General features: G+C 62.8%; 1 protein-coding gene across 1 annotated transcript in view; it reads left to right on the top strand.

Annotated features, from left to right (window-relative positions):
* LOC142484007 (V-type proton ATPase 116 kDa subunit a 3-like) overlaps positions 1-16758 on the top strand; it is a 79546-nt gene extending 62788 nt beyond the window's left edge. Inside the window, 6 exon segments of the mRNA XM_075583966.1 lie at positions 2319-2532; positions 7405-7530; positions 7611-7709; positions 8706-8823; positions 13454-13625; positions 16544-16758. Coding sequence (XP_075440081.1) covers positions 2319-2532; positions 7405-7530; positions 7611-7709; positions 8706-8823; positions 13454-13625; positions 16544-16619 — 805 coding nt within the window. The 3' untranslated portion in view covers positions 16620-16758.
* The last annotated feature ends 8606 nt before the right edge of the window (positions 16759-25364 follow it).

Genomic DNA, 25364 nt, shown 5'->3' with positions numbered 1-25364 from the left:
TGGCGTGGCACAGCTCCGGGAGACACACCCCCCCCCGTGCTAGGTGGCGTGGCACAGCTCCGGGAGACACCCCCCCCCGTGCTAGGTGGCGTGGCACAGCTCCGGGAGACACCCCCTCCCCCGTGCTAGGTGGCGTGGCACAGCTCCGGGAGACACCTCCCCCCCCCCCGTGCTAGGTGGCGTGGCACAGCTCCGGGAGACACCCCCCCGTGCTAGGTGGCGTGGCATAGCTCCGGGAGACACCCCCCCCGTGCTAGGTGGCGTGGCACAGCTCCGGGAGACACCCCCCCTCCCCCGTGCTAGGTGGCGTGGCACAGCTCCGGGAGACACCCCCCCCCCGTGCTAGGTGGCGTGGCACAGCTCCGGGAGACACCCCCCCCCCCCGTGCTAGGTGGCGTGGCACAGCTCCGGGAGACACCCCCTCCCACCCCCGATTCGTATACAGTAAAATTAGCCGTATATATAACCCCCCTTACCGACCTTCCCATGAATATTCAAACCTGGATCTCGCCCGCGGAGGGTGCGGTGGCGAGGGGTGCGAGCGCTGGGCCGGCGTAACCCCACGGTCTGTAACCCGTCACTTTAGACTGCTGCACTGCATACTTCCAGCCTGTCTCTTTCACCTGGTCTCCGACATCTGTCTCGTGCAGCAGTCACTTCAGACAGTGGCATTGTACCATGCGCTCCCGCCAGGTCTGATTGTGCGTGTCTCTGATGTCTCTCATTCTCCTGGTCTGTCTCTGATGTCTCTCATTCTCCTGGTCTGTCTCTGATGTCTCTCATTCTCCTGGTCTGTCTCTGATGTCTCTTATTCTCCTGGTCTGTCTCTGATGTCTCTCATTCTCCTGGTCTGTCTCTGATGTCTCTCATTCTCCTGGTCTGTCTCTGATGTCTCTTATTCTCCTGGTCTGTCTCTGATGTCTCTCATTCTCCTGGTCTATCTCTGATGTCTCTTATTCTCCTGGTCTGTCTCTGATGTCTCTCATTCTCCTGGTCTGTCTCTGATGTCTCTCATTCTCCTGGTCTGTCTCTGATGTCTCTCATTCTCCTTGTCTGTCTCTGATGTCTCTTATTCTCCTGGTCTGTCTCTGATGTCTCTCATTCTCCTGGTCTGTCTCTGATGTCTCTCATTCTCCTGGTCTGTCTCTGATGTCTCTTATTCTCCTGGTCTGTCTCTGATGTCTCTCATTCTCCTGGTCTGTCTCTGATGTCTCTCATTCTCCTGGTCTGTCTCTGATGTCTCTCATTCTCCTGGTCTGTCTCTGATGTCTCTCATTCTCCTGGTCTGTCTCTGATGTCTCTCATTCTCCTGGTCTGTCTCTGATGTCTCTCATTCTCCTGGTCTGTCTCTGATGTCTCTCATTCTCCTGGTCTGTCTCTGATGTCTCTCATTCTCCTGGTCTGTCTCTGATGTCTCTCATTCTCCTGGTCTGTCTCTGATGTCTCTCATTCTCCTGGTCTGTCTCTGATGTCTCTTATTCTCCTGGTCTGTCTCTGATGTCTCTTATTCTCCTGGTCTGTCTCTGATGTCTCTCATTCTCCTGGTCTGTCTCTGATGTCTCTTATTCTCCTGGTCTGTCTCTGATGTCTCTTATTCTCCTGGTCTGTCTCTGATGTCTCTCATTCTCCTGGTCTGTCTCTGATGTCTCTTATTCTCCTGGTCTGTCTCTGATGTCTCTCATTCTCCTGGTCTGTCTCTGATGTCTCTTATTCTCCTGGTCTGTCTCTGATGTCTCTCATTCTCCTGGTCTGTCTCTGATGTCTCTCATTCTCCTGGTCTGTCTCTGATGTCTCTCATTCTCCTGGTCTGTCTCTGATGTCTCTCATTCTCCTGGTCTGTCTCTGATGTCTCTCATTCTCCTGGTCTGTCTCTGATGTCTCTCATTCTCCTGGTCTGTCTCTGATGTCTCTTATTCTCCTGGTCTGTCTCTGATGTCTCTCATTCTCCTGGTCTGTCTCTGATGTCTCTCATTCTCCTGGTCTGTCTCTGATGTCTCTTATTCTCCTGGTCTGTCTCTGATGTCTCTCATTCTCCTGGTCTGTCTCTGATGTCTCTTATTCTCCTGGTCTGTCTCTGATGTCTCTCATTCTCCTGGTCTGTCTCTGATGTCTCTCATTCTCCTGGTCTGTCTCTGATGTCTCTCATTCTCCTGGTCTGTCTCTGATGTCTCTCATTCTCCTGGTCTGTCTCTGATGTCTCTCATTCTCCTGGTCTGTCTCTGATGTCTCTCATTCTCCTGGTCTGTCTCTGATGTCTCTCATTCTCCTGGTCTGTCTCTGATGTCTCTCTGTCTTTGATGTCTCTTTTTCTTGTGCAGTCACTTCAGACAAGGATATCGCATCCTCTTGGTGTCTCTCCCAGAGCTGCTGTTCCTCCTCTGTCTCTTTGGGTATCTGGTCTTTATGGTGGTCTATAAGTGGCTGGTGTGGTCCGTGGTGGACGCCAATACGGCTCCGAGTCTTCTCGTTCATTTCATCGACATGTTCCTGTTCACCGAGAACAAACGGAACATTGACCTCTACTATGGGCAGGTGAGTGTGCCACGTTCCACGGGGGACGCCCGCCACGCGGTGACACAAAGGGAGGATTACCGGGGGAGGCCGGCCACACCATGACACAAAGGGAGGATTACCGGGGGAGGCCGGCCACACCGTGACACAAAGGGAGGATTACCGGGGGAGGCCGGCCACACCATGACACAAAGGGAGGATTACCGGGGGAGGCCGGCCACACCGTGACACAAAGGGAGGATTACCGGGGGAGGCCGGCCACACCGTGACACAAAGGGAGGATTACCGGGGGAGGCCGGCCACACGGTGACACAAAGGGAGGATTACCGGGGGAGGCCGGCCACACGGTGACAAAAAGGGAGGATTACCGGGGGAGGCCGGCCACACCGTGACACAAAGGGAGGATTACCGGGGGAGGCCGGCCACACCGTGACACAAAGGGAGGATTACCGGGGGAGGCCGGCCACACCGTGACACAAAGGGAGGATTACCGGGGGAGGCCGGCCACACCGTGACACAAAGGGAGGATTACCGGGGGAGGCCGGCCACACCGTGACACAAAGGGAGGATTACCGGGGGAGGCCGGCCACACCGTGACACAAAGGGAGGATTACCGGGGAGGCCGGCCACATCATGACACAAAGGGAGGATTACCGGGGGAGGCCGGCCACACGGTGACACAAAGGGAGGATTACCGGGGGAGGCCGGCCACACCGTGACACAAAGGGAGGATTACCGGGGGAGGCCGGCCACACCGTGACACAAAGGGAGGATTACCGGGGGAGGCCGGCCACACGTGACACAAAGGGAGGATTACCGGGGGAGGCCGGCCACACCGTGACACAAAGGGAGGATTACCGGGGGGAGCCGGCCACACGGTGACACAAAGGGAGGATTACCGGGGGAGGCCGGCCACACGGTGACAAAAAGGGAGGATTACCGGGGGAGGCCGGCTACACCGTGACACAAAGGGAGGATTACCGGGGGAGGCCGGCCACACGTGACACAAAGGGAGGATTACCGGGGGAGGCCGGCCACACCGTGACACAAAGGGAGGATTACCGGGGGAGGCCGGCCACACCATGACACAAAGGGAGGATTACCGGAGGAGGCCGGCCACACCGTGACACAAAGGGAGGATTACCGGGGGAGGCCGGCCACACCGTGACACAAAGGGAGGATTACCGGGGGAGGCCGGCCACACGGTGACACAAAGGGAGGATTACCGGGGGAGGCCGGCCACACGGTGACAAAAAGGGAGGATTACCGGGGGAGGCCGGCCACACCGTGACACAAAGGGAGGATTACCGGGGGAGGCCGGCCACACCGTGACACAAAGGGAGGATTACCGGGGGAGGCCGGCCACACGGTGACACAAAGGGAGGATTACCGGGGGAGGCCGGCCACACCGTGACACAAAGGGAGGATTACCGGGGGAGGCCGGCCACACCGTGACACAAAGGGAGGATTACCGGGGGAGGCCGGCCACACCGTGACACAAAGGGAGGATTACCGGGGGAGGCCGGCCACACGGTGACACAAAGGGAGGATTACCGGGGGAGGCCGGCCACACCGTGACACAAAGGGAGGATTACCGGGGGAGGCCGGCCACACCGTGACACAAAGGGAGGATTACCGGGGGAGGCCGGCCACACCGTGACACAAAGGGAGGATTACCGGGGGAGGCCGGCCACACGTGACACAAAGGGAGGATTACCGGGGGAGGCCGGCCACACCATGACACAAAGGGAGGATTACCGGGGGGAGCCGGCCACACGGTGACACAAAGGGAGGATTACCGGGGGAGGCCGGCCACACGGTGACACAAAGGGAGGATTACCAGGGGAGGCCGGCCACACCGTGACACAAAGGGAGGATTACCGGGGGGAGCTGGCCACACGGTGACACAAAGGGAGGGTTACCGGGGGGAGGCCGGCCACACCGTGACACAAAGGGAGGATTACCGGGGGAGGCCGGCCACACGTGACACAAAGGGAGGATTACCGGGGGGAGCCGGCCACACCGTGACACAAAGGGAGGATTACCGGGGGGAGCCAGCCACACCGTGACACAAAGGGAGGATTACCGGGGGAGGCCGGCCACACGGTGACACAAAGGGAGGATTACCGGGGGAGGCCGGCCACACCGTGACACAAAGGGAGGATTACCAGGGGAGGCCGGCCACACGGTGACACAAAGGGAGGATTACCGGGGGAGGCCGGCCACACCGTGACACAAAGGGAGGATTACCGGGGGAGGCCGGCCACACGGTGACACAAAGGGAGGATTACCGGGGGAGGCCGGCCACACGGTGACACAAAGGGAGGATTACCGGGGGAGGCCGGCCACACGGTGACACAAAGGGAGGATTACCGGGGGAGGCCGGCCACACGGTGACACAAAGGGAGGATTACCGGGGGAGGCCGGCCACACCGTGACACAAAGGGAGGATTACCGGGGCAGGCCGGCCACACCGTGACACAAAGAGAGGATTACCGGGGGAGGCCGGCCACACCGTGACACAAAGGGAGGATTACCGGGGGAGGCCGGCCACACGGTGACACAAAGGGAGGATTACCGGGGGAGGCCGGCCACACCGTGACACAAAGGGAGGATTACCGGGGGGAGGCCGGCCACACCGTGACACAAAGGGAGGATTACCGGGGGAGGCCGGCCACACGTGACACAAAGGGAGGATTACCGGGGGAGGCCGGCCACACCGTGACACAAAGGGAGGATTACCGGGGGGAGCCAGCCACACCGTGACACAAAGGGAGGATTACCGGGGGAGGCCAGCCACACCGTGACACAAAGAGAGGGTTACCGGGGGAGGCCGGCCACACCGTGACACAAAGGGAGGATTACCGGGGGAGGCCGGCCACACGGTGACACAAAGGGAGGATTACCGGGGCAGGCCGGCCACACGGTGACACAAAGGGAGGATTACCGGGGCAGGCCGGCCACACGTGACACAAAGGGAGGATTACCGGGGGAGGCCGGCCACACCGTGACACAAAGGGAGGATTACCGGGGGGAGGCCGGCCACACGGTGACACAAAGGGAGGATTACCGGGGGAGGCCGGCCACACGGTGACACAAAGGGAGGATTACCGGGGGAGGCCGGCCACACGGTGATACAAAGGGAGGATTACCGGGGGAGGCCGGCCACACCGTGACACAAAGGGAGGATTACCAGGGGAGGCCGGCCACACGGTGACACAAAGGGAGGATTACCGGGGGAGGCCGGCCACACGGTGACACAAAGGGAGGATTACCGGGGGAGGCCGGCCACACGGTGACACAAAGGGAGGATTACCGGGGGAGGCCGGCCACACGGTGACACAAAGGGAGGATTACCGGGGGAGGCCGGCCACAAAAGCAGTACCTGTTTGGGCAAGGCCACGCCCATAAGAGTGAGACATGGAGCCACAGGAAGGGGTAGGCTGGCCACGGAGGGGAAAATGGGGACCACGAGCAGAACCATGCCGTGCCACAGGACCACGAGAGATGGGTGTACCTCGTGGTAGAAGGGGTGGGAATTGAGGTTGACCACAAAAATAATCACAGAACTGGTGCTACGGGGTAACAAGCCCCCGCCACTATTTTGCAACACATTCCTGAAATGTCACCCAACTCCTTGCTCAGAGTAGGGCCCCCATGTCGCTAACCGCCCCCCCGTGTCGCTGACCGGCCCCCCGTGTCGCTGACCGGCCCCCCGTGATCGCTGACCGGCCCCCATCTCGTTGCTGACCGGCCCCCCATGTCGCTGCTGACCGGGCCCCAATGTCACTGCTGACCGGCCCCCTCCATCTCGTTGACCGGCCCCCCCATCTCGCTGCTGACCGGCCCCCCCATCTCGCTGCTGACCGGCCCCCCCATCTCGCTGCTGACCGGCCCCCCCATCTCGCTGCTGACCGGCCCCCCCATCTCGCTGCTGACCGGCCCCCCCATCTCGCTGCTGACCGGCCCCCCCATCTCGTTGCTGACCGGCCCCCCCATCTCGTTGCTGACCGCCCCCCCATCTCGTTGCTGACCGGCCCCCCATCCCATTGCTGACCGACCCCCCCCATGTCGCTGACCGCCCCCCCCATGTCGCTGACCGACCCCCCCATGTCGCTGACCGCCCCCCCCCATGTCGCTGACCGACCCCTCCCCCCCCCCCCCCCATGTTGCTGACCGGCCCCACATCCAGGACCATATGAGATAAGGGAAACAGGAAATGCTCGCGCGCGAATAACACGGCTATTACACGCCTATTACACGCCTGGCGAGGAGGGGACGGTGGACGCTCGGCTCCCTTCCAGTTAACATCAAATCATTGGAGGAAAAAATCCCAATTTTAGGGCCAATCCCAGGAGGAGAGACACTAATTAATCTCCGGTTAATCATCGTTAACTTGTAGCAGAAATCTGCCTTCTCCAAAACACCTGATATACCCGCGATGTTTAGGCGCGCTTCAGCGCTCGTTATTCTCACCGCGCATCATGTAGATCGGGTCCCACAGCCGCAAAGCGAGCGGGACTTTTCCGTGTTTTATTGTTCGTATTCTATCTGTATTTCGGTTCTCGTTCTGAACGATCCAATCTCCGTTACAGACGTTGTGTTTTTGAAATCATTGTATATTTTGTGACTTTCCATGTTGCCGTCTCGCTGAGACCCGTTTCAGCTCCTACGGAGGGGATTAATAATCAGTGTTCGACAAACCTATACATTTACTCGCCCCGGGCGAGTGTATTTAACCTCCGGGCGAGTAAATATTGGCCCAAGCAGCACACGTGTGGTACTAGGTGGCGAGTAGATTTTTTGGTGATTTGTCAACCACTGTTAATAATAATAATAATAATCACCGTGATATCCCCGCGCCGCCGGTTCTGATCCATCGGTCTCTTGCAGAGCGTGGTGCAGATGGCTCTGGTGGTTGTCGCTGTGATCTGTGTCCCGGTTCTGCTTCTTGGAGACCCAATCTACCTGTACGTTCAGCACCGCTGGAAGAGAAGTTGCCGTGGGCAGCGGGACCAGGTACCGGATCGGCTCCTGGTGTTTGCCGGGCGGCGGCGGTGGCGGCCTGTGCGTCTCTCTCACTGTGACTGTCTTTTCAGGGTTCACTAAATGATGGGGAGAGGAGCCCCCTGCTGGAGGGGGAGATCACGGAACCGGGAACAAATATAGAGCATTCTAAAGACACGGAACATGGCGAGGTGCGTCCCCCCCACAATTACCCTCCCCCACAATTACCCTCCCCCACAATTACCTCCCCCACAATTACCCTCCCCCACAATTACCCTCCCCCACAATTACCCTCCCCCACAATTACCCTCCCCCACAATTACCCTCCCCCACAATTACCCTCCCCCACAATTACCCTCCCCCACAATTACCTCCCCCACAATTACCCTCCCCCACAATTACCCTCCCCCACAATTACCCTCCCCCACAATTACCCTCCCCCACAATTACCCTCCCCCACAATTACCCTCCCCCACAATTACCCTCCCCCACAATTACCCTCCCCCACAATTACCCTCCCCCACAATTACCTCCCCCACAATTACCTCCCCCACAATTACCCTCCCCCACAATTACCCTCCCCCACAATTACCCTCCCCCACAATTACCCTCCCCCACAATTACCCTCCCCCACAATTACCCTCCCCCACAATTACCCTCCCCCACAATTACCCTCCCCCACAATTACCCTCCCCCACAATTACCCTCCCCCACAATTACCTCCCCCACAATTACCCTCCCCCACAATTACCCTCCCCCACAATTACCCTCCCCCACAATTACCCTCCCCCACAATTACCTCCCCCACAATTACCTCCCCCACAATTACCCTCCCCCACAATTACCCTCCCCCACAATTACCCTCCCCCACAATTACCCTCCCCCACAATTACCCTCCCCCACAATTACCCTCCCCCACAATTACCTCCCCCACAATACCCTCCCGCACAATTACCTTCCCCCACAATTACCTTCCCCCACAATTACCCTCCCCCACAATTACCCTCCCCCACAATTACCCTCCCCCACAATTACCTCCCCCACAATACCCTCCCGCACAATTACCTTCCCCCACAATTACCTTCCCCCACAATTACCCTCCCCCACAATTACCCTCCCCCACAATTCCCTCCCCCTGCTGAGCTCGGCGCTCTCTTCTCACCCCCCCCCCCCCTGTCTCTCTGCAGTTTGACCCGGCCGACGTGTTCATGCACCAGATGATTCACACCATTGAGTACTGTCTGGGCTGCATCTCCAACACCGCGTCCTACCTCCGGCTCTGGGCCCTGAGCCTGGCGCATGCACGTAAATATCTCGTCTCTACTACCCGGCTCCTTGTTTCTCCACCAATGTGTCTCCCCGGCCTCTCATTCCCTCCCTCCCCGGCCTCTCATTCCCTCCCTCCCCGGCCTCTCATTCCCTCCCTCCCCGGCCTCTCATTCCCTCCCTCCCCGGCCTCTCGTGCCCTCTCTCCCCGGCCTCTCCTGCCCTCTCTCCCCGGCCTCTCTTGCCCTCTCTCCCCCGCCTCTGCTGCCCTCTCTCCCCGGCCTCTCCTGCCCTCTCTCCCCGGCCTCTCCTGCCCTCTCTCCCCGGCCTCTCCTGCCCTCTCTCCCCGGCCTCTCCTGCCCTCTCTCCCCGGCCTCTCCTGCCCTCTCTCCCCGGCCTCTCCTGCCCTCTCTCCCTGGCCTCTCCTGCCCTCTCTCCCCGGCCTCTCCTGCCCTCTCTCCCCGGCCTCTCGTGCCCTCTCTTCCTGGCCTCTGCTGCCCTCTCTCCCCGGCCTCTCCTGCTCTCTCTCCCCGGCCTCTCCTGCTCTCTCTCCCCGGCCTCTCCTGCCCACTCTCCCCGGCCTCTCGTGCCCTCTCTTCCTGGCCTCTGCTGTCCTCTCTCCCCGGCCTCTCCTGCCCTCTCTCCCCGGCCTCTCCTGCCCTCTCTCCCCGGCCTCTCCTGCCCTCCCTCCCCGGCCTCTCATTCCCTCCCTCCCCGGCCTCTCATTCCCTCCCTCCCCGGCCTCTCATTCCCTCCCTCCCCGGCCTCTCATTCCCTCCCTCCCCGGCCTCTCATTCCCTCCCTCCCTGGCCTCTCATTCCCTCTCTCCCCGGCCTCTCCTGCCCTCTCTCCCCGGCCTCTCCTGCCCTCTCTCCCCGGCCTCTCCTGCCCTCTCTCCCCGGCCTCTCCTGCCCTCTCTCCCCGGCCTCTCCTGCCCTCTCTCCCCGGCCTCTCCTGCCCTCTCTCCCCGGCCTCTCCTGCCCTCTCTCCCCGGCCTCTCCTGCCCTCTCTCCCCGGCCTCTCCTGCCCTCTCTCCCCGGCCTCTCCTTCCCTCTCTCCCCGGCCTCTCCTGCCCTCCCTCCCCGGCCTCTCCTGCCCTCCCTCCCCGGCCTCTCCTGCCCTCTCTCCCCGGCCTCTCCTGCCCCCTCTCCCCGGCCTCTCCTGCCCCCTCTCCCCGGCCTCTCCTGCCCCCTCTCCCCGGCCTCTCCTGCCCCCTCTCCCCGGCCTCTCCTGCCCCCTCTCCCCGGCCTCTCCTGCCCTCTCTCCCCGGCCTCTCCTGCCCTCTCTCCCCGGCCTCTCCTGCCCTCTCTCCCCGGCCTCTCCTGCCCTCTCTCCCCGGCCTCTCCTGCCCTCTCTCCCCGGCCTCTCCTGCCCTCTCTCCCCGGCCTCTCCTGCCCTCTCTCCCCGGCCTCTCCTGCCCTCTCTCCCCGGCCTCTCCTGCTCTCTCTCCCCGGCCTCTCCTGCCCTCTCTCCCCGGCCTCTCCTGCCCTCTCTCCCCGGCCTCTCCTGCCCTCTCTCCCCGGCCTCTCCTGCCCTCTCTCCCCGGCCTCTCCTTCCCTCTCTCCCCGGCCTCTCCTGCCCTCTCTCCCCGGCCTCTCCTGCCCTCTCTCCCCGGCCTCTCACGCCCTCTCTCCGAGGCCTCTCCTGCCCTCTCTCCCCGGCCTCTCCTGCTCTCTCTCCCCGGCCTCTTACGCCCTCTCTCCCCGGCCTCTTACGCCCTCTCTCCCCGGCCTCTCCTGCCCTCCCTGCCCGGCCTCTCCTGCCCTCCCTGCCCGGCCTCTCCTGCCCTCCCTGCCCGGCCTCTCCTGCCCTCCCTGCCCGGCCTCTCCTGCCCTCTCTCCCCGGCCTCTCCTGCCCTCCCTGCCCGGCCTCTCCTGCCCTCTCTCCCCGGCCTCTCCTGCCCTCTCTCCCCGGCCTCTCCTGCCCTCTCTCCCCGGCCTCTCCTGCCCTCTCTCCCCGGCCTCTCCTGCCCTCTCTCCCCGGCCTCTCCTGCCCTCTCTCCCCGGCCTCTCCTGCCCTCTCTCCCCGGCCTCTCCTGCCCTCTCTCCCCGGCCTCTCCTGCCCTCTCTCCCCGGCCTCTCCTGCCCTCTCTCCCCGGCCTCTCCTGCCCTCTCTCCCCGGCCTCTCCTGCCCTCTCTCCCCGGCCTCTCACGCCCTCTCTCCCCGGCCTCTCCTGCCCTCTCTCCCCGGCCTCTCCTGCCCTCTCTCCCCGGCCTCTCCTGCCCTCTCTCCCCGGCCTCTCCTGCCCTCCCTCTCTCCCCGGCCTCTCCTGCCCTCTCTCCCCGGCCTCTCCTGCCCTCTCTCCCCGGCCTCTCCTGCCCTCTCTCCCCGGCATCTCCTGCCCTCTCTCCCCGGCCTCTCCTGCCCTCTCTCCCCAGCCTCTCCTGCCCTCTCTCCCCAGCCTCTCCTGCCCTCCCTCCCCGGCCTCTCATTCCCTCCCTCCCCGGCCTCTCATTCCCTCCCTCCCTGGCCTCTCATTCCCTCTCTCCCCGGCCTCTCCTGCCTTCTCTCCCCGGCCTCTCCTGCCCTCTCTCCCCGGCCTCTCCTGCCCTCTCTCCCCGGCCTCTCCTGCCCTCTCTCCCCGGCCTCTCCTGCCCTCTCTCCCCGGCCTCTCCTGCCCTCTCTCCCCGGCCTCTCCTGCCCTCTCTCCCCGGCCTCTCCTGCCCTCTCTCCCCGGCCTCTCCTGCCCTCTCTCCCCGGCCTCTCCTGCCCTCTCTCCCCGGCCTCTCCTTCCCTCTCTCCCCGGCCTCTCCTGCCCTCCCTCCCCGGCCTCTCCTGCCCTCTCTCCCCGGCCTCTCCTGCCCTCTCTCCCCGGCCTCTCCTGCCCCCTCTCCCCGGCCTCTCCTGCCCCCTCTCCCCGGCCTCTCCTGCCCCCTCTCCCCGGCCTCTCCTGCCCCCTCTCCCCGGCCTCTCCTGCCCTCTCTCCCCGGCCTCTCCTGCCCTCTCTCCCCGGCCTCTCCTGCCCTCTCTCCCCGGCCTCTCCTGCCCTCTCTCCCCGGCCTCTCACGCCCTCTCTCCGAGGCCTCTCCTGCCCTCTCTCCCCGGCCTCTCCTGCTCTCTCTCCCCGGCCTCTTACGCCCTCTCTCCCCGGCCTCTTACGCCCTCTCTCCCCGGCCTCTCCTGCCCTCCCTGCCGGCCTCTCCTGCCCTCCCTGCCCGGCCTCTCCTGCCCTCTCTCCCCGGCCTCTCCTGCCCTCTCTCCCCGGCCTCTCACGCCCTCTCTCCCCGGCCTCTCCTGCCCTCTCTCCCCGGCATCTCCTGCCCTCTCTCCCCGGCCTCTCCTGCCCTCTCTCCCCAGCCTCTCCTGCCCTCTCTCCCCAGCCTCTCCTGCCCTCCCTCCCCGGCCTCTCATTCCCTCCCTCCCCGGCCTCTCATTCCCTCCCTCCCTGGCCTCTCATTCCCTCTCTCCCCGGCCTCTCCTGCCTTCTCTCCCCGGCCTCTCCTGCCCTCTCTCCCCGGCCTCTCCTGCCCTCTCTCCCCGGCCTCTCCTGCCCTCTCTCCCCGGCCTCTCCTGCCCTCTCTCCCCGGCCTCTCCTGCCCTCTCTCCCCGGCCTCTCCTGCCCTCTCTCCCCGGCCTCTCCTGCCCTCTCTCCCCGGCCTCTCCTGCCCTCTCTCCCCGGCCTCTCCTGTCCTCTCTCCCCGGCCTCTCCTGCCCTCTCTCCCCGGCCTCTCACGCCCTCTCTCCCCGGCCTCTCCTGCCCTCTCTCCCCGGCCTCTCCTGCCCTCTCTCCCCGGCCTCTCCTGCCCTCTCTCCCCGGCCTCTCCTGCCCTCTCTCCCCGGCCTCTCCTGCCCTCCCTGCCCGGCCTCTCCTGCCCTCCCTGCCCGGCCTCTCCTGCCCTCCCTGCCCGGCCTCTCCTGCCCTCTCTCCCCGGCCTCTCCTACCCTCTCTCCCCGGCCTCTCACGCCCTCTCTCCCCGGCCTCTCCTGCTCTCTCTCCCCGGCCTCTCCTGCCCTCTCTCCCCGGCCTCTCCTGCCCTCTCTCCCCGGCCTCTCCTGCCCTCTCTCCCCGGCCTCTCCTGCCCTCTCTCCCCGGCCTCTCCTGCCCTCTCTCCCCGGCCTCTCCTGCCCTCTCTCCCCGGCCTCTCCTGCCCTCTCTCCCCGGCCTCTCCTGCCCTCTCTCCCCGGCCTCTCCTGCCCTCTCTCCCGGCCTCTCACGCCCTCTCTCCCTGGCCTCTCCTGCCCTCTCTCCCCGGCCTCTCCTGCCCTCTCTCCCCGGCCTCTCCTGCCCTCTCTCCCCGGCCTCTCCTGCCCTCTCTCCCCGGCCTCTCCTGCCCTCTCTCCCCGGCCTCTCCTGCCCTCCCTGCCCGGCCTCTCCTGCCCTCCCTGCCCGGCCTCTCCTGCCCTCCCTGCCCGGCCTCTCCTGCCCTCTCTCCCCGGCCTCTCCTACCCTCTCTCCCCGGCCTCTCACGCCCTCTCTCCCCGGCCTCTCCTGCTCTCTCTCCCCGGCCTCTCCTGCCCTCTCTCCCCGGCCTCTCCTGCCCTCTCTCCCCGGCCTCTCCTGCCCTCTCTCCCCGGCCTCTCCTGCCCTCTCTCCCCGGCCTCTCCTGCCCTCTCTCCCCGGCCTCTCCTGCCCTCTCTCCCCGGCCTCTCCTGCCCTCTCTCCCCGGCCTCTCCTGCCCTCTCTCCCCGGCCTCTCACGCCCTCTCTCCCCGGCCTCTCTCCCCCTCAGAGCTGTCCGAGGTCCTGTGGCAGATGGTGATGGCCATTGGATTCAGAAATGTGACCTTCACCTGGAGCATCGTTCTCGTTCCCGTCTTTGCCTTTTTCGCCGTGCTGACGGTCGCCATCTTGCTGATCATGGAGGGTCTCTCCGCGTTCTTACACGCACTCCGTCTGCACTGGTGAGTGGCTGAGACCCCAGCGAGTCCTTTCTCTGACACTCCATGAGGGGCGCAGCTCTCGCCCCTCGTGGGACCCCATCCTCAAACCTGTCCCCCGTCACTCCCCCGTGGGACCCTGCCTTCCCTCTCCTGTCCCCCGTGGGACCCTGCCTTCCCTCTCCTGTCCCCCGTGGGACCCTGCCTTCCCTCTCCTGTCCCCCGTGGGACCCTGCCTTCCCTCTCCTGTCCCCCGTGTCTCCCCCGTGTGACCCTGCCTTCCCTCTCCTGTCCCCCCGTGTCTCCCCCGTGGGACCCTGCCTTCCCTCTCCTGTCCCCCGTGGGACCCTGCCTTCCCTCTCCTGTCCCCCGTGTCTCTCCCGTGGGACCCTGCCTTCCCTCTCCTGTCCCCCGTGGGACCCTGCCTTCCCTCTCCTGTCCCCCGTGGGACCCTGCCTTCCCTCTCCTGTCCCCCGTGTCTCCCCCGTGGGACCCTGCCTTCCCTCTCCTGTCCCCCGTGTCTCCCCCGTGGGACCCTGCCTTCCCTCTCCTGTCCCCCGTGGGACCCTGCCTTCCCTCTCCTGTCCCCCCGTGGGACCCTGTCTTCCCTCTCCTGTCTCCGTGGGACCCTGTCTTCTCTCTCCTGTCCCCCGTGTCCCCCCGTGGGACCCTGCCTTCCCTCTCCTGTCCCCCCGTGGGACCCTGCCTTCCCTCTCCTGTCCCCCCGTGGGACCCTGTCTTCCCTCTCCTGTCCCCCGTGTCTCCCCCCGTGGGACCCTGCGTTCCCTCTCCTGTCCCCCGTGTCTCCCCCGTGGGACGCTGCATTCCCTCTCCTGTCCCCCGTGTCTCCCCCGTGGGACCCTGCCTTCCCTCTCCTGTCCCCAGTGTCTCCCCCGTGGGACCCTGCCTTCCCTCTCCTGTCCCCCGTGTCTCCCCCGTGGGACGCTGCATTCCCTCTCCTGTCCCCCGTGTCTCCCCCGTGGGACCCTGCCTTCTCTCTCCTGTCCCCCGTGTGACCCTGCCTTCCCTCTCCTGTCCCCCGTGGGACCCTGCCTTCCCTCTCCTGTCCCCCGTGGGACCCTGCCTTCCCTCTCCTGTCCCCCGTGGGACCCTGCCTTCCCTCTCCTGTCCCCCGTGGGACCCTGCCTTCCTTCTCCTGTCCCCCGTGGGACCCTGCCTTCCCTCTCCTGTCCCCCGTGGGACCCTGCCTTCCCTCTCCTGTCCCCCGTGGGACCCTGCCTTCCCTCTCCTGTCCCCCGTGGGACCCTGCCTTCCCTCTCCTGTCCCCCGTGGGACCCTGCCTTCCCTCTCCTGTCCCCCTGTGGGACCCTGCCTTCCCTCTCCTGTCCCCTGTGGGACCCTGCATTCCCTCTCCTGTCCCCCGTGTCTCCCCCGTGGGACCCTGCGTTCCCTCTCCTGTCCCCCGTGTCTCCCCCGTGGGACCCTGCGTTCCCTCTCCTGTCCCCTGTGTCTCCCCCGTGGGACCCTGCCTTCCCTCTCCTGCCCCCCGTGTCTCCCCCGTGGGACCCTGCCTTCCCTCTCCTGTCCCCCGTGTCTCCCCCGTGGGACCCTGCGTTCCCTCTCCTGTCCCCCGTGTCTCCCCCGTGGGACCCTGCGTTCCCTCTCCTGTCCCCCGTGCCTCCCCCGTGGGACCCTGCGTTCCCTCTCCTGTCCCCCGTGCCTCCCCCGTGGGACCCTGCGTTCCCTCTCCTGTCCCCCGTGTCTCCCCCGTGGGACCCTGCGTTCCCTCTCCTGTCCCCCGTGTCTCCCCCGTGGGACCCTGCGTTCCCTCTCCTGCCTCCCGTGTCTCCCCCGTGGGACCCTGCGTTCCCTCTCCTGCCTCCCGTGCCTCCCCCGTGGGACCCTGCGTTCCCTCTCCTGTCCCCCGTGCCTCCCCCGTGGGACCCTGCGTTCCCTCTCCTGCCCCCCGTGGGACCCTGCCTTCCCTCTCCTGCCCCCCGTGTCTCCCCCGTGGGACCCTGCCTTCCCTCTCCTGTCCCCCGTGTCTCCCCCGTGGGACCCTGCCTTCCCTCTCCTGCCCCCCGTGTCTCCCCTGTGGGACCCTGCGTTCCCTCTCCTGTCCCCCGTGTCTCCCCCGTGGGACCCTGCGTTCCCTCTCCTGTCCCCCGTGTCTCCCCCGTAGGACCCTGCGTTCCCTCTCCTGTCCCCCGTGTCTCCCCCGTGGGACCCTGCGTTCCCTCTCCTGTCCCCCGTGTCTCCCCCGTGGGACCCTGCCTTCCCTCTCCTGTCCCCCGTGTCTCCCCCGTGGGACCCTGCCTTCCCTCTCCTGCCCCCCGTGTCTCCCCCGTGGGACCCTGCCTTCCCTCTCCTGTCCCCCGTGTCTCCCCCGTGGGACCCTGCCTTCCCTCTCCTGCCCCCTGTCTCCCCCGTGGGACCCTGCGTTCCCTCTCCTGTCCCCCGTGGGACCCTGCGTTCCCTCTCCTGTCCCCCGTGTCTCCCCCGTGGGACCCTGCGTTCCCTCTCCTGTCCCCCGTGTCTCCCCCGTGGGACCCTGCGTTCCCTCTCCTGCCCCCCGTGTCTCCCCCGTGGGACCCTGCCTTCCCTCTCCTGTCCCCCGTGTCTCCCCCGTGGGACCCTGCGTTCCCTCTCCTGTCCCCCGTGTCTCCCCCGTGGGACCCTGCCTTCCCTCTCCTGTCCCCCCGTGTCTCCCCCGTGGGACCCTGCCTTCCCTCTCCTGCCCCCCGTGTCTCCCCCGTGGGACCCTGCCTTCCCTCTCCTGTCCCCCCGTGTCTCCCCCGTGGGACCCTGCGTTCCCTCTCCTGTCCCCCGTGTCTCCCCCGTGGGACCCTGCCTTCCCTCTCCTGTCCCCCGTGTCTCCCCCGTGGGACCCTGCGTTCCCTCTCCTGTCCCCCGTGTCTCCCCCGTGGGACCCTGCCTTCCCTCTCCTGCCCCTTAACTCCCCCCTCTCTCTCTTGGCGCAGGGTGGAATTCCAGAACAAGTTCTACTCCGGGGGGGGATACCTGTTCTCCCCCTTCTGCTTCGAGTCGCTCATTTAATCACCGCGGGTCGGGAGCAGCTGTGGTCTGTTGTACATTCTTATTTTGGGGGCGACAGTAAGAGGGGGCATTATCCTACTAGGGGGGGCTTAGGGCAAAGGTATATGTACTTATGTAACAAATAAATGGCTTTTATGCATCATTTGTTCATGCCACATTCTTAACGCGCTGTACAGATGCGTGGCAGTGATTGTACGCAATCTGAGCCTCTGAAAACCTGACTGGACAGAGACTGGACAGAGACTGGACAGAGACTGGACAGAGATTGGACAGAGACTGGACAGAGACTACTCGGGCGCAATCTACGGCGGGTATTGAATTCAAAATAATGGACACTACCTTCGCCAATGCCCCACTGTTCAGAACATGCCGGCGTGAAGGCGCCTGCTGCTCAGCCCCACCGACGATCAATCCCGATCCTCAGAAATTGGTATAAAAAATATCTGGATTCAAAATCGATCCAAGCTAAATGTGAGGCTCTCAACATCAGCCCCCCAAAGAGGTGGGAAACCACTCAAGCTAAATGTGAGGCTCTCAACATCAGCCCCCCAAAGAGGTGGGAAACCACTCAAGCTAAATGTGAGGCTCTCAACATCAGCCCCCCAAAGAGGTGGGAAACCACTCAAGCTAAATGTGAGGCTCTCAACATCAGCCCCCCAAAGAGGTGGGAAACCACTCAAGCTAAATGTGAGGCTCTCAACATCAGCCCCCCAAAGAGGTGGGAAACCACTCAAGCTAAATGTGAGGCTCTCAACATCAGCCCCCCAAAGAGGTGGGAAACCACTCAAGCTAAATGTGAGGCTCTCAACATGAGCCCCCCAAAGAGGTGGGAAACCACTCAAGCTAAATGTGAGGCTCTCAACATGAGCCCCCCAAAGAGGTGGGAAACCACTCAAGCTAAATGTGAGGCTCTCAACATGAGCCCCCCAAAGAGGTGGGAAACCACTCAAGCTAAATGTGAGGCTCTCAACATCAGCCCCCCAAAGAGGTGGGAAACCACTCAAGCTAAATGTGAGGCTCTCAACATGAGCCCCCCAAAGAGGTGGGAAACCACTCAAGCTAAATGTGAGGCTCTCAACATCGCCCCCCAAAGAGGTGGGAAACCACTCAAGCTAAATGTGAGGCTCTCAACATCAGCCCCCCAAAGAGGTGGGAAACCACTCAAGCTAAATGTGAGGCTCTCAACATCAGCCCCCCAAAGAGGTGGGAAACCACTCAAGCTAAATGTGAGGCTCTCAACATCAGCCCCCCAAAGAGGTGGGAAACCACTCAAGCTAAATGTGAGGCTCTCAACATCGCCCCCCAAAGAGGTGGGAAACCACTCAAGCTAAATGTGAGGCTCTCAACATGAGCCCCCCAAAGAGGTGGGAAACCACTCAAGCTAAATGTGAGGCTCTCAACATCAGCCCCCCAAAGAGGTGGGAAACCACTCAAGCTAAATGTGAGGCTCTCAACATCAGCCCCCCAAAGAGGTGGGAAACCACTCAAGCTAAATGTGAGGCTCTCAACATCAGCCCCCCAAAGAGGTGGGAAACCACTCAAGCTAAATGTGAGGCTCTCAACATCAGCCCCCCAAAGAGGTGGGAAACTACTCAAGCTAAATGTGAGGCTCTCAACATCGCCCCCCAAAGAGGTGGGAAACCACTCAAGCTACATTTTTATTTTAATTGGAAACTCTCCTGTCCCCCGTGTCTCCCCCGTGGGACCCTGCCTTCCCTCTCCTGTCCCCCCGTGTCCCCCCGTGTCTCCCCCGTGGGACGCTGCGTTCCCTCTCCTGTCCCCCCGTGTCTCCCCCATGGGACCCTGCGTTCCCTCTCCTGCCCCCCGTGTCTCCCCCGTGGGACCCTGCCTTCCCTCTCCTGTCCCCCGTGGGACCCTGCCTTCCCTCTCCTGCCCCCCGTGTCCCCCCCGTGGGACCCTGCCTTCCCTCTCCTGTCCCCCCGTGTCTCCCCCGTGAGACCCTGTCTTCCCTCTCCTGTCCCCCGTGTCTCCCCCGTGGGACCCTGCCTTCCCTCTCCTGCCCCCCGTGTCTCCCCCATGGGACCCTGCGTTCCCTCTCCTGCCCCCCGTGTCTCCCCCATGGGACCCTGCCTTCCCTCTCCTGTCCCCCGTGTCTCCCCCGTGGGACCCTGCGTTCCCTCTCCTGTCCCCCGTGTCTCCCCCGTGAGACCCTGCGTTCCCTCTCCTGCCCCCCGTGTCTCCCCCGTGGGACCCTGCGTTCCCTCTCCTGTCCCCCGTGTCTCCCCCGTGGGACCCTGCCTTCCCTCTCCTGTCCCCCGTGTCTCCCCCGTGGGACCCTGCGTTCCCTCTCCTGTCCCCCGTGTCTCCCCCATGGGACCCTGCCTTCCCTCTCCTGTCCCCCGTGTCTCCCCCGTGGGACCCTGCCTTCCCTCTCCTGTCCCCCCGTGTCTCCCCCGTGGGACGCTGCCTTCCCTCTCCTGTCCCCCCGTGTCTCCCCCGTGGGACGCTGCGTTCCCTCTCCTGTCCCCCGTGTCTCCCCCGTGGGACCCTGCCTTCCCTCTCCTGCCCCCCGTGTCTCCCCCGTGGGACCCTGCGTTCCCTCTCCTGTCCCCCGTGTCTCCCCCGTGGGACCCTGCCTTCCCTCTCCTGCCCCCCGTGTCTCCCCCGTGGGACCCTGCCTTCCCTCTCCTGTCCCCCGTGTCTCCCCCGTGGGACCCTGCGTTCCCTCTCCTGTCCCTCTCCTGCCCCCCGTGTCTCCCCCGTGGGACCCTGCCTTCCCTCTCCTGTCCCCCTGTGTCTCCCCTGTGGGACCCTGCCTTCCCTCTCCTGTCCCCCCGTCACTCCCCCGTGGGACCCTGCCTTCCCTCTCCTGTCCCCCGTGTCTCCCCCATGGGACCCTGCCTTCCCTCTCCTGTCCCCCCGTGTCTCCCCCGTGGGACGCTGCGTTCCCTCTCCTGTCCCCCTGTGTCTCCCCCGTGGGACCCTGCCTTCCCTCTCCTGTCCCCCCGTCACTCCCCCGTGGGACCCTGCCTTCCCTCTCCTGTCCCCCGTGTCTCCCCCGTGGGACCCTGCCTTCCCTCTCCTGTCCCCCGTGTCTCCCCCGTGGGACCCTGCGTTCCCTCTCCTGTCCCCCGTGTCTCCCCCGTGGGACCCTGCGTTCCCTCTCCTGTCCCCCCGTGTCTCCCCCGTGGGACCCTGCCTTCCCTCTCCTGTCCCCCCTGTGTCTCCCCCGTGGGACGCTGCGTTCCCTCTCCTGTCCCCCTGTGTCTCCCCCGTGGGACCCTGCCTTCCCTCTCCTGTCCCCCGTGTCTCCCCCATGGGACCCTGCCTTCCCTCTCCTGTCCCCCCGTGTCTCCCCCGTGGGACGCTGCGTTCCCTCTCCTGTCCCCCTGTGTCTCCCCCGTGGGACCCTGCCTTCCCTCTCCTGTCCCCCGTCACTCCCCCGTGGGACCCTGCCTTCCCTCTCCTGTCCCCCGTGTCTCCCCCGTGGGACCCTGCCTTCCCTCTCCTGTCCCCCGTGTCTCCCCCGTGGGACCCTGCCTTCCCTCTCCTGTCCCCCGTGTCTCCCCCGTGGGACCCTGCGTTCCCTCTCCTGTCCCCCTGTGTCTCCCCCGTGGGACCCTGCGTTCCCTCTCCTGTCCCCCTGTGTCTCCCCCGTGGGACGCTGCCTTCCCTCTCCTGTCCCCCGTGAGACCCTGCGTTCCCTCTCCTGTCCCCCGTCACTCCCCCGTGGGACCCTGTCTTCCCTCTCCTGTCCCCCCGTCACTCCCCCGTGGGACCCTGCGTTCCCTCTCCTGTCCCCCTGTGTCTCCCCCGTGGGACCCTGCGTTCCCTCTCCTGTCCCCCGTGTCTCCCCCGTGGGACCCTGCGTTCCCTCTCCTGTCCCCCCGTGTCTCCCCCGTGGGACCCTGCCTTCCCTCTCCTGTCCCCCCGTGTCTCCCCCGTGGGACCCTGCCTTCCCTCTCCTGCCCCCCGTGTCTCCCCCGTGGGACCCTGCCTTCCCTCTCCTGCCCCCCGTGTCTCCCCCGTGGGACCCTGCCTTCCCTCTCCTGTCCCCCGTGTCTCCCCCGTGGGACCCTGCCTTCCCTCTCCTGCCCCCCGTGTCTCCCCCGTGGGACGCTGCGTTCCCTCTCCTGCCCCTTAACTCCCCCCTCTCTCTCTTGGCGCAGGGTGGAATTCCAGAACAAGTTCTACTCCGGGGGGGGGATACCTGTTCTCCCTCTTCTGCTTCGAGTCGCTCATTTAATCACCGCGGGTTGGGAGCAGCTGTGGTCTGTTGTACATTCTTATTTTGGGGGCGACAGTAAGAGGGGGCATTATCCTACTAGGGGAGGCTTAGGGCAAAGGTATATGTACTTATGTAACAAATAAATGGCTTTTATGCATCATTTGTTCATGCCACATTCTTAACGCGCTGTACAGATGCGTGGCAGTGATTGTACGCAATCTGAGCCTCTGAAAACCAGACTGGACAGAGACTGGACAGAGACTGGACAGAGACTGGACAGAGACTGGACAGAGACTGGACAGAGACTGGACAGAGACTGGACAGAGACTGGACAGAGACTACTCGGGCGCAATCTACGGCGGGTATTGAATTCAAAATAATGGACACTACCTTCGCCAATGCCCCACTGTTCAGAACATGCCGGCGTGAAGGCGCCTGCTGCTCAGCCCCACCGACGATCAATCCCGATCCTCAGAAATTGGTATAAAAAATATCTGGATTCAAAATCGATCCAAGCTAAATGTGAGGCTCTCAACATCAGCCCCCCAAAGAGGTGGGAAACCACTCAAGCTAAATGTGAGGCTCTCAACATCAGCCCCCCAAAGAGGTGGGAAACCACTCAAGCTAAATGTGAGGCTCTCAACATCAGCCCCCCAAAGAGGTGGGAAACCACTCAAGCTAAATGTGAGGCTCTCAACATCAGCCCCCCAAAGAGGTGGGAAACCACTCAAGCTAAATGTGAGGCTCTCAACATCAGCCCCCCAAAGAGGTGGGAAACCACTCAAGCTAAATGTGAGGCTCTCAACATCAGCCCCCCAAAGAGGTGGGAAACCACTCAAGCTAAATGTGAGGCTCTCAACATCAGCCCCCCAAAGAGGTGGGAAACCACTCAAGCTAAATGTGAGGCTCTCAACATCAGCCCCCCAAAGAGGTGGGAAACCACTCAAGCTAAATGTGAGGCTCTCAACATCAGCCCCCCAAAGAGGTGGGAAACTACTCAAGCTAAATGTGAGGCTCTCAACATCGCCCCCCAAAGAGGTGGGAAACCACTCAAGCTAAATGTGAGGCTCTCAACATGAGCCCCCCAAAGAGGTGGGAAACCACTCAAGCTAAATGTGAGGCTCTCAACATCAGCCCCCCAAAGAGGTGGGAAACCACTCAAGCTAAATGTGAGGCTCTCAACATCAGCCCCCCAAAGAGGTGGGAAACCACTCAAGCTAAATGTGAGGCTCTCAACATCAGCCCCCCAAAGAGGTGGGAAACCACTCAAGCTAAATGTGAGGCTCTCAACATCAGCCCCCCAAAGAGGTGGGAAACTACTCAAGCTAAATGTGAGGCTCTCAACATCGCCCCCCAAAGAGGTGGGAAACCACTCAAGCTAAATGTGAGGCTCTCAACATGAGCCCCCCAAAGAGGTGGGAAACCACTCAAGCTAAATGTGAGGCTCTCAACATCAGCCCCCCAAAGAGGTGGGAAACCACTCAAGCTAAATGTGAGGCTCTCAACATCAGCCCCCCAAAGAGGTGGGAAACCACTCAAGCTAAATGTGAGGCTCTCAACATGAGCCCCCCAAAGAGGTGGGAAACCACTCAAGCTAAATGTGAGGCTCTCAACATCAGCCCCCCAAAGAGGTGGGAAACCACTCAAGCTAAATGTGAGGCTCTCAACATCAGCCCCCCAAAGAGGTGGGAAACCACTCAAGCTAAATGTGAGGCTCTCAACATCAGCCCCCCAAAGAGGTGGGAAACCACTCAAGCTAAATGTGAGGCTCTCAACATCAGCCCCCCAAAGAGGTGGGAAACTACTCAAGCTAAATGTGAGGCTCTCAACATCGCCCCCCAAAGAGGTGGGAAACCACTCAAGCTAAATGTGAGGCTCTCAACATGAGCCCCCCAAAGAGGTGGGAAACCACTCAAGCTAAATGTGAAGCTCTCAACATCAGCCCCCCAAAGAGGTGGGAAACCACTCAAGCTAAATGTGAGGCTCTCAACATCAGCCCCCCAAAGAGGTGGGAAACCACTCAAGCTAAATGTGAGGCTCTCAACATCAGCCCCCCAAAGAGGTGGGAAACCACTCAAGCTAAATGTGAGGCTCTCAACATCAGCCCCCCAAAGAGGTGGGAAACCACTCAAGCTAAATGTGAGGCTCTCAACATCAGCCCCCCAAAGAGGTGGGAAACTACTCAAGCTAAATGTGAGGCTCTCAACATCGCCCCCCAAAGAGGTGGGAAACCACTCAAGCTACATTTTTATTTTAATTGGAAACAGAACCAGAATAAATATCTGGGAGTCCACATTACCAGAGATGTCATAGGTTATAGATGTATAAGGCAAATTATCCCCCCCTGATCCGGTCTCTGAAGTCTGACATCCTGAGGTAGTCTTCCCAGAGAATCTCTTGGATAGGCAGGATACAAAGTATCAAAAATGAACCTCCCCCCCCCCCCCCCCCGTACCCTGTACCTATTCCAAACGCTGCCGGTGCCGCTGAGACTGAAAGACCGACTCTCGCTTCAGTCTGATATCTCCAAATTTATCTGGGGAGGCAAGAAACCAGAGTAAACAAGCTAATTAGGAAGGGACCCTCCCCAGAGGGGGGCTTAGCGGTACCCTGCCTGTTATCCTACTGCAAAGCGGCACAATTAAGCCAAACTGTTCAGTGGCACTCCAGCCCTGCATTGAAAAGACGGCTGGAACTGAGGGGGGCGGTTTGCTCCCCGCTAGAGCTGAAATCTTTGATTTGGCACCCCCAAAACAGCACGCGCAGGTGCTGACCGACCGCTTCCCTCTGTGACCAACTCGCTGTCGATATGGAACGCATCAAAGCACAGGCACTCCCTTACCACTACGAACTCCCTGATGTCCCACTTTGCTCCGGCCTGCTCTACGGCAGCACTTCTATTTGGAAAAAAGTTGGATACTTACGTCTGAAGGACCTGGAGGAAATAGCAAAAAGGTCAAATCGTTGGAACATATTCGATCCGAAAAGAACATCCCCCACTCCGAATTCTTTAAATACCTCCAGGTCCGAGCATTTTACAATAAATTAGCCCCCTAACCAGCGCTGGCAGAATCAGACACATCGGGACTCACATCGCAGTTATACGGGGAGGTGGTCGGTTCTGAGGACACCCGGCAGGGACACCAGAGGTACAGATCCCAATGGAGTCGGACCTGGGTGAGTCTCTCGAGGATGAGGACTAGAATTAAATCTACCTGGCTGCGGCTAAAAGCTCAATCTGCGCCACACTGAAGGAGAATGCGTATAAAGTCCTGAGGTGGTACCACACCCCACTAAAATTATCACGGTATGTTCCGGGACTGTCCCCGCTGTGCCCCCGCCAGTGCGGAGAGTCGGCAGACCTGGTACATAGGCTGTGGTCCTGCCCCGGATCGCCCCTCTCTGGGAAGAAATTGGAGATTGGACTCAGAGGATCTTGGACCTCCCGATTCCCCCCGGACCCGTGGCTGTTCTTGCTGAATAGACCGCTGCCGGGGCTGCCAAAAGCAAACAATAAATGAATCGGGCACCTCTCCCTGGTGATCCGGCGCGAGATCGCAGCATTATGGAAACGTAATGAGATACATCCCCGGGGTGGAGCGTGCCACAATGTGGCAATGGTAGTTCTAAATGCGTTCCCCCATTCGGTTCAGAGAGTACTCCATACCTACGCTGAGACCCCCGATAATACAAGCAACAGGACTAGAGGGAACCCGGGTATCGGGGCCGGGAGGGTACGCTCGGGTATCAGGGACGGGGGGTACGCTCGGGTATCGGGGACGGGAGGGTACGCTCGGGTATCAGGGACGGGAGGGTACGCTCGGGTATCGGGGACGGGGGGTACGCTCGGGTATCGGGGCCGGGAGGGTACGCTCGGGTATCAGGGACGGAGGGGTACGCTCGGGTATCGGGACGGGAGGGTACGCTCGGGTATCGGGGACGGGGGGTATGCTCGGGTATCGGGGATGGGAGGTACGCTCGGGTATCAGGGACGGGGGGTACGATCGGGTATCGGGGACGGGGGGTACGCTCGGGTATCGGGGACGGGGGGTACGCTCGGGTATCGGGGACGGGAGGTACGCTCGGTTTCAGGGACGGAGGGTACGTTCGGGTATCGGGGACGGGGGGTACGCCCGGGTATCAGGGACGGGGGTACGCTCGGGTATCGGGGACGGACGGGTACGCTCGGGTATCGGGACGGGAGGGTACGCTCGGGTATCGGGGACGGGAGGGTACGCTCGGGTATCGGGGACGGGAATGGTACGCTCGGGTATCGGGGACGGGGGGTACGCTCGGGTATCGGGGACGGGAGGGTACGCTCGGGTATCGGGGACGGGAGGGTACGCTCGGGTATCGGGGCCGGGAGGGTACGCTCGGGTATCGGGGACGGGGGGTACGCTCGGGTATCAGGGACGGGGAGGGTACGCTCGGGTATCAGGGACGGGAGGGTACGCTCGGGTATCAGGGACGGGAGGGTATGCTCGGGTATCAGGGACGGGAGGGTACGCTCGGGTATCAGGGACGGGGGGTACGCCCGGGTATCGGGACGGGGGGTA

This window comes from Ascaphus truei, unplaced genomic scaffold (genome assembly GCF_040206685.1).
Source record: "Ascaphus truei isolate aAscTru1 unplaced genomic scaffold, aAscTru1.hap1 HAP1_SCAFFOLD_415, whole genome shotgun sequence".
Classification (NCBI taxonomy): domain Eukaryota; kingdom Metazoa; phylum Chordata; class Amphibia; order Anura; family Ascaphidae; genus Ascaphus; species Ascaphus truei.
The sequence above is the reverse complement of the archived record's forward strand: the minus strand, read 5'-3'. Positions and strand labels throughout refer to the sequence as shown.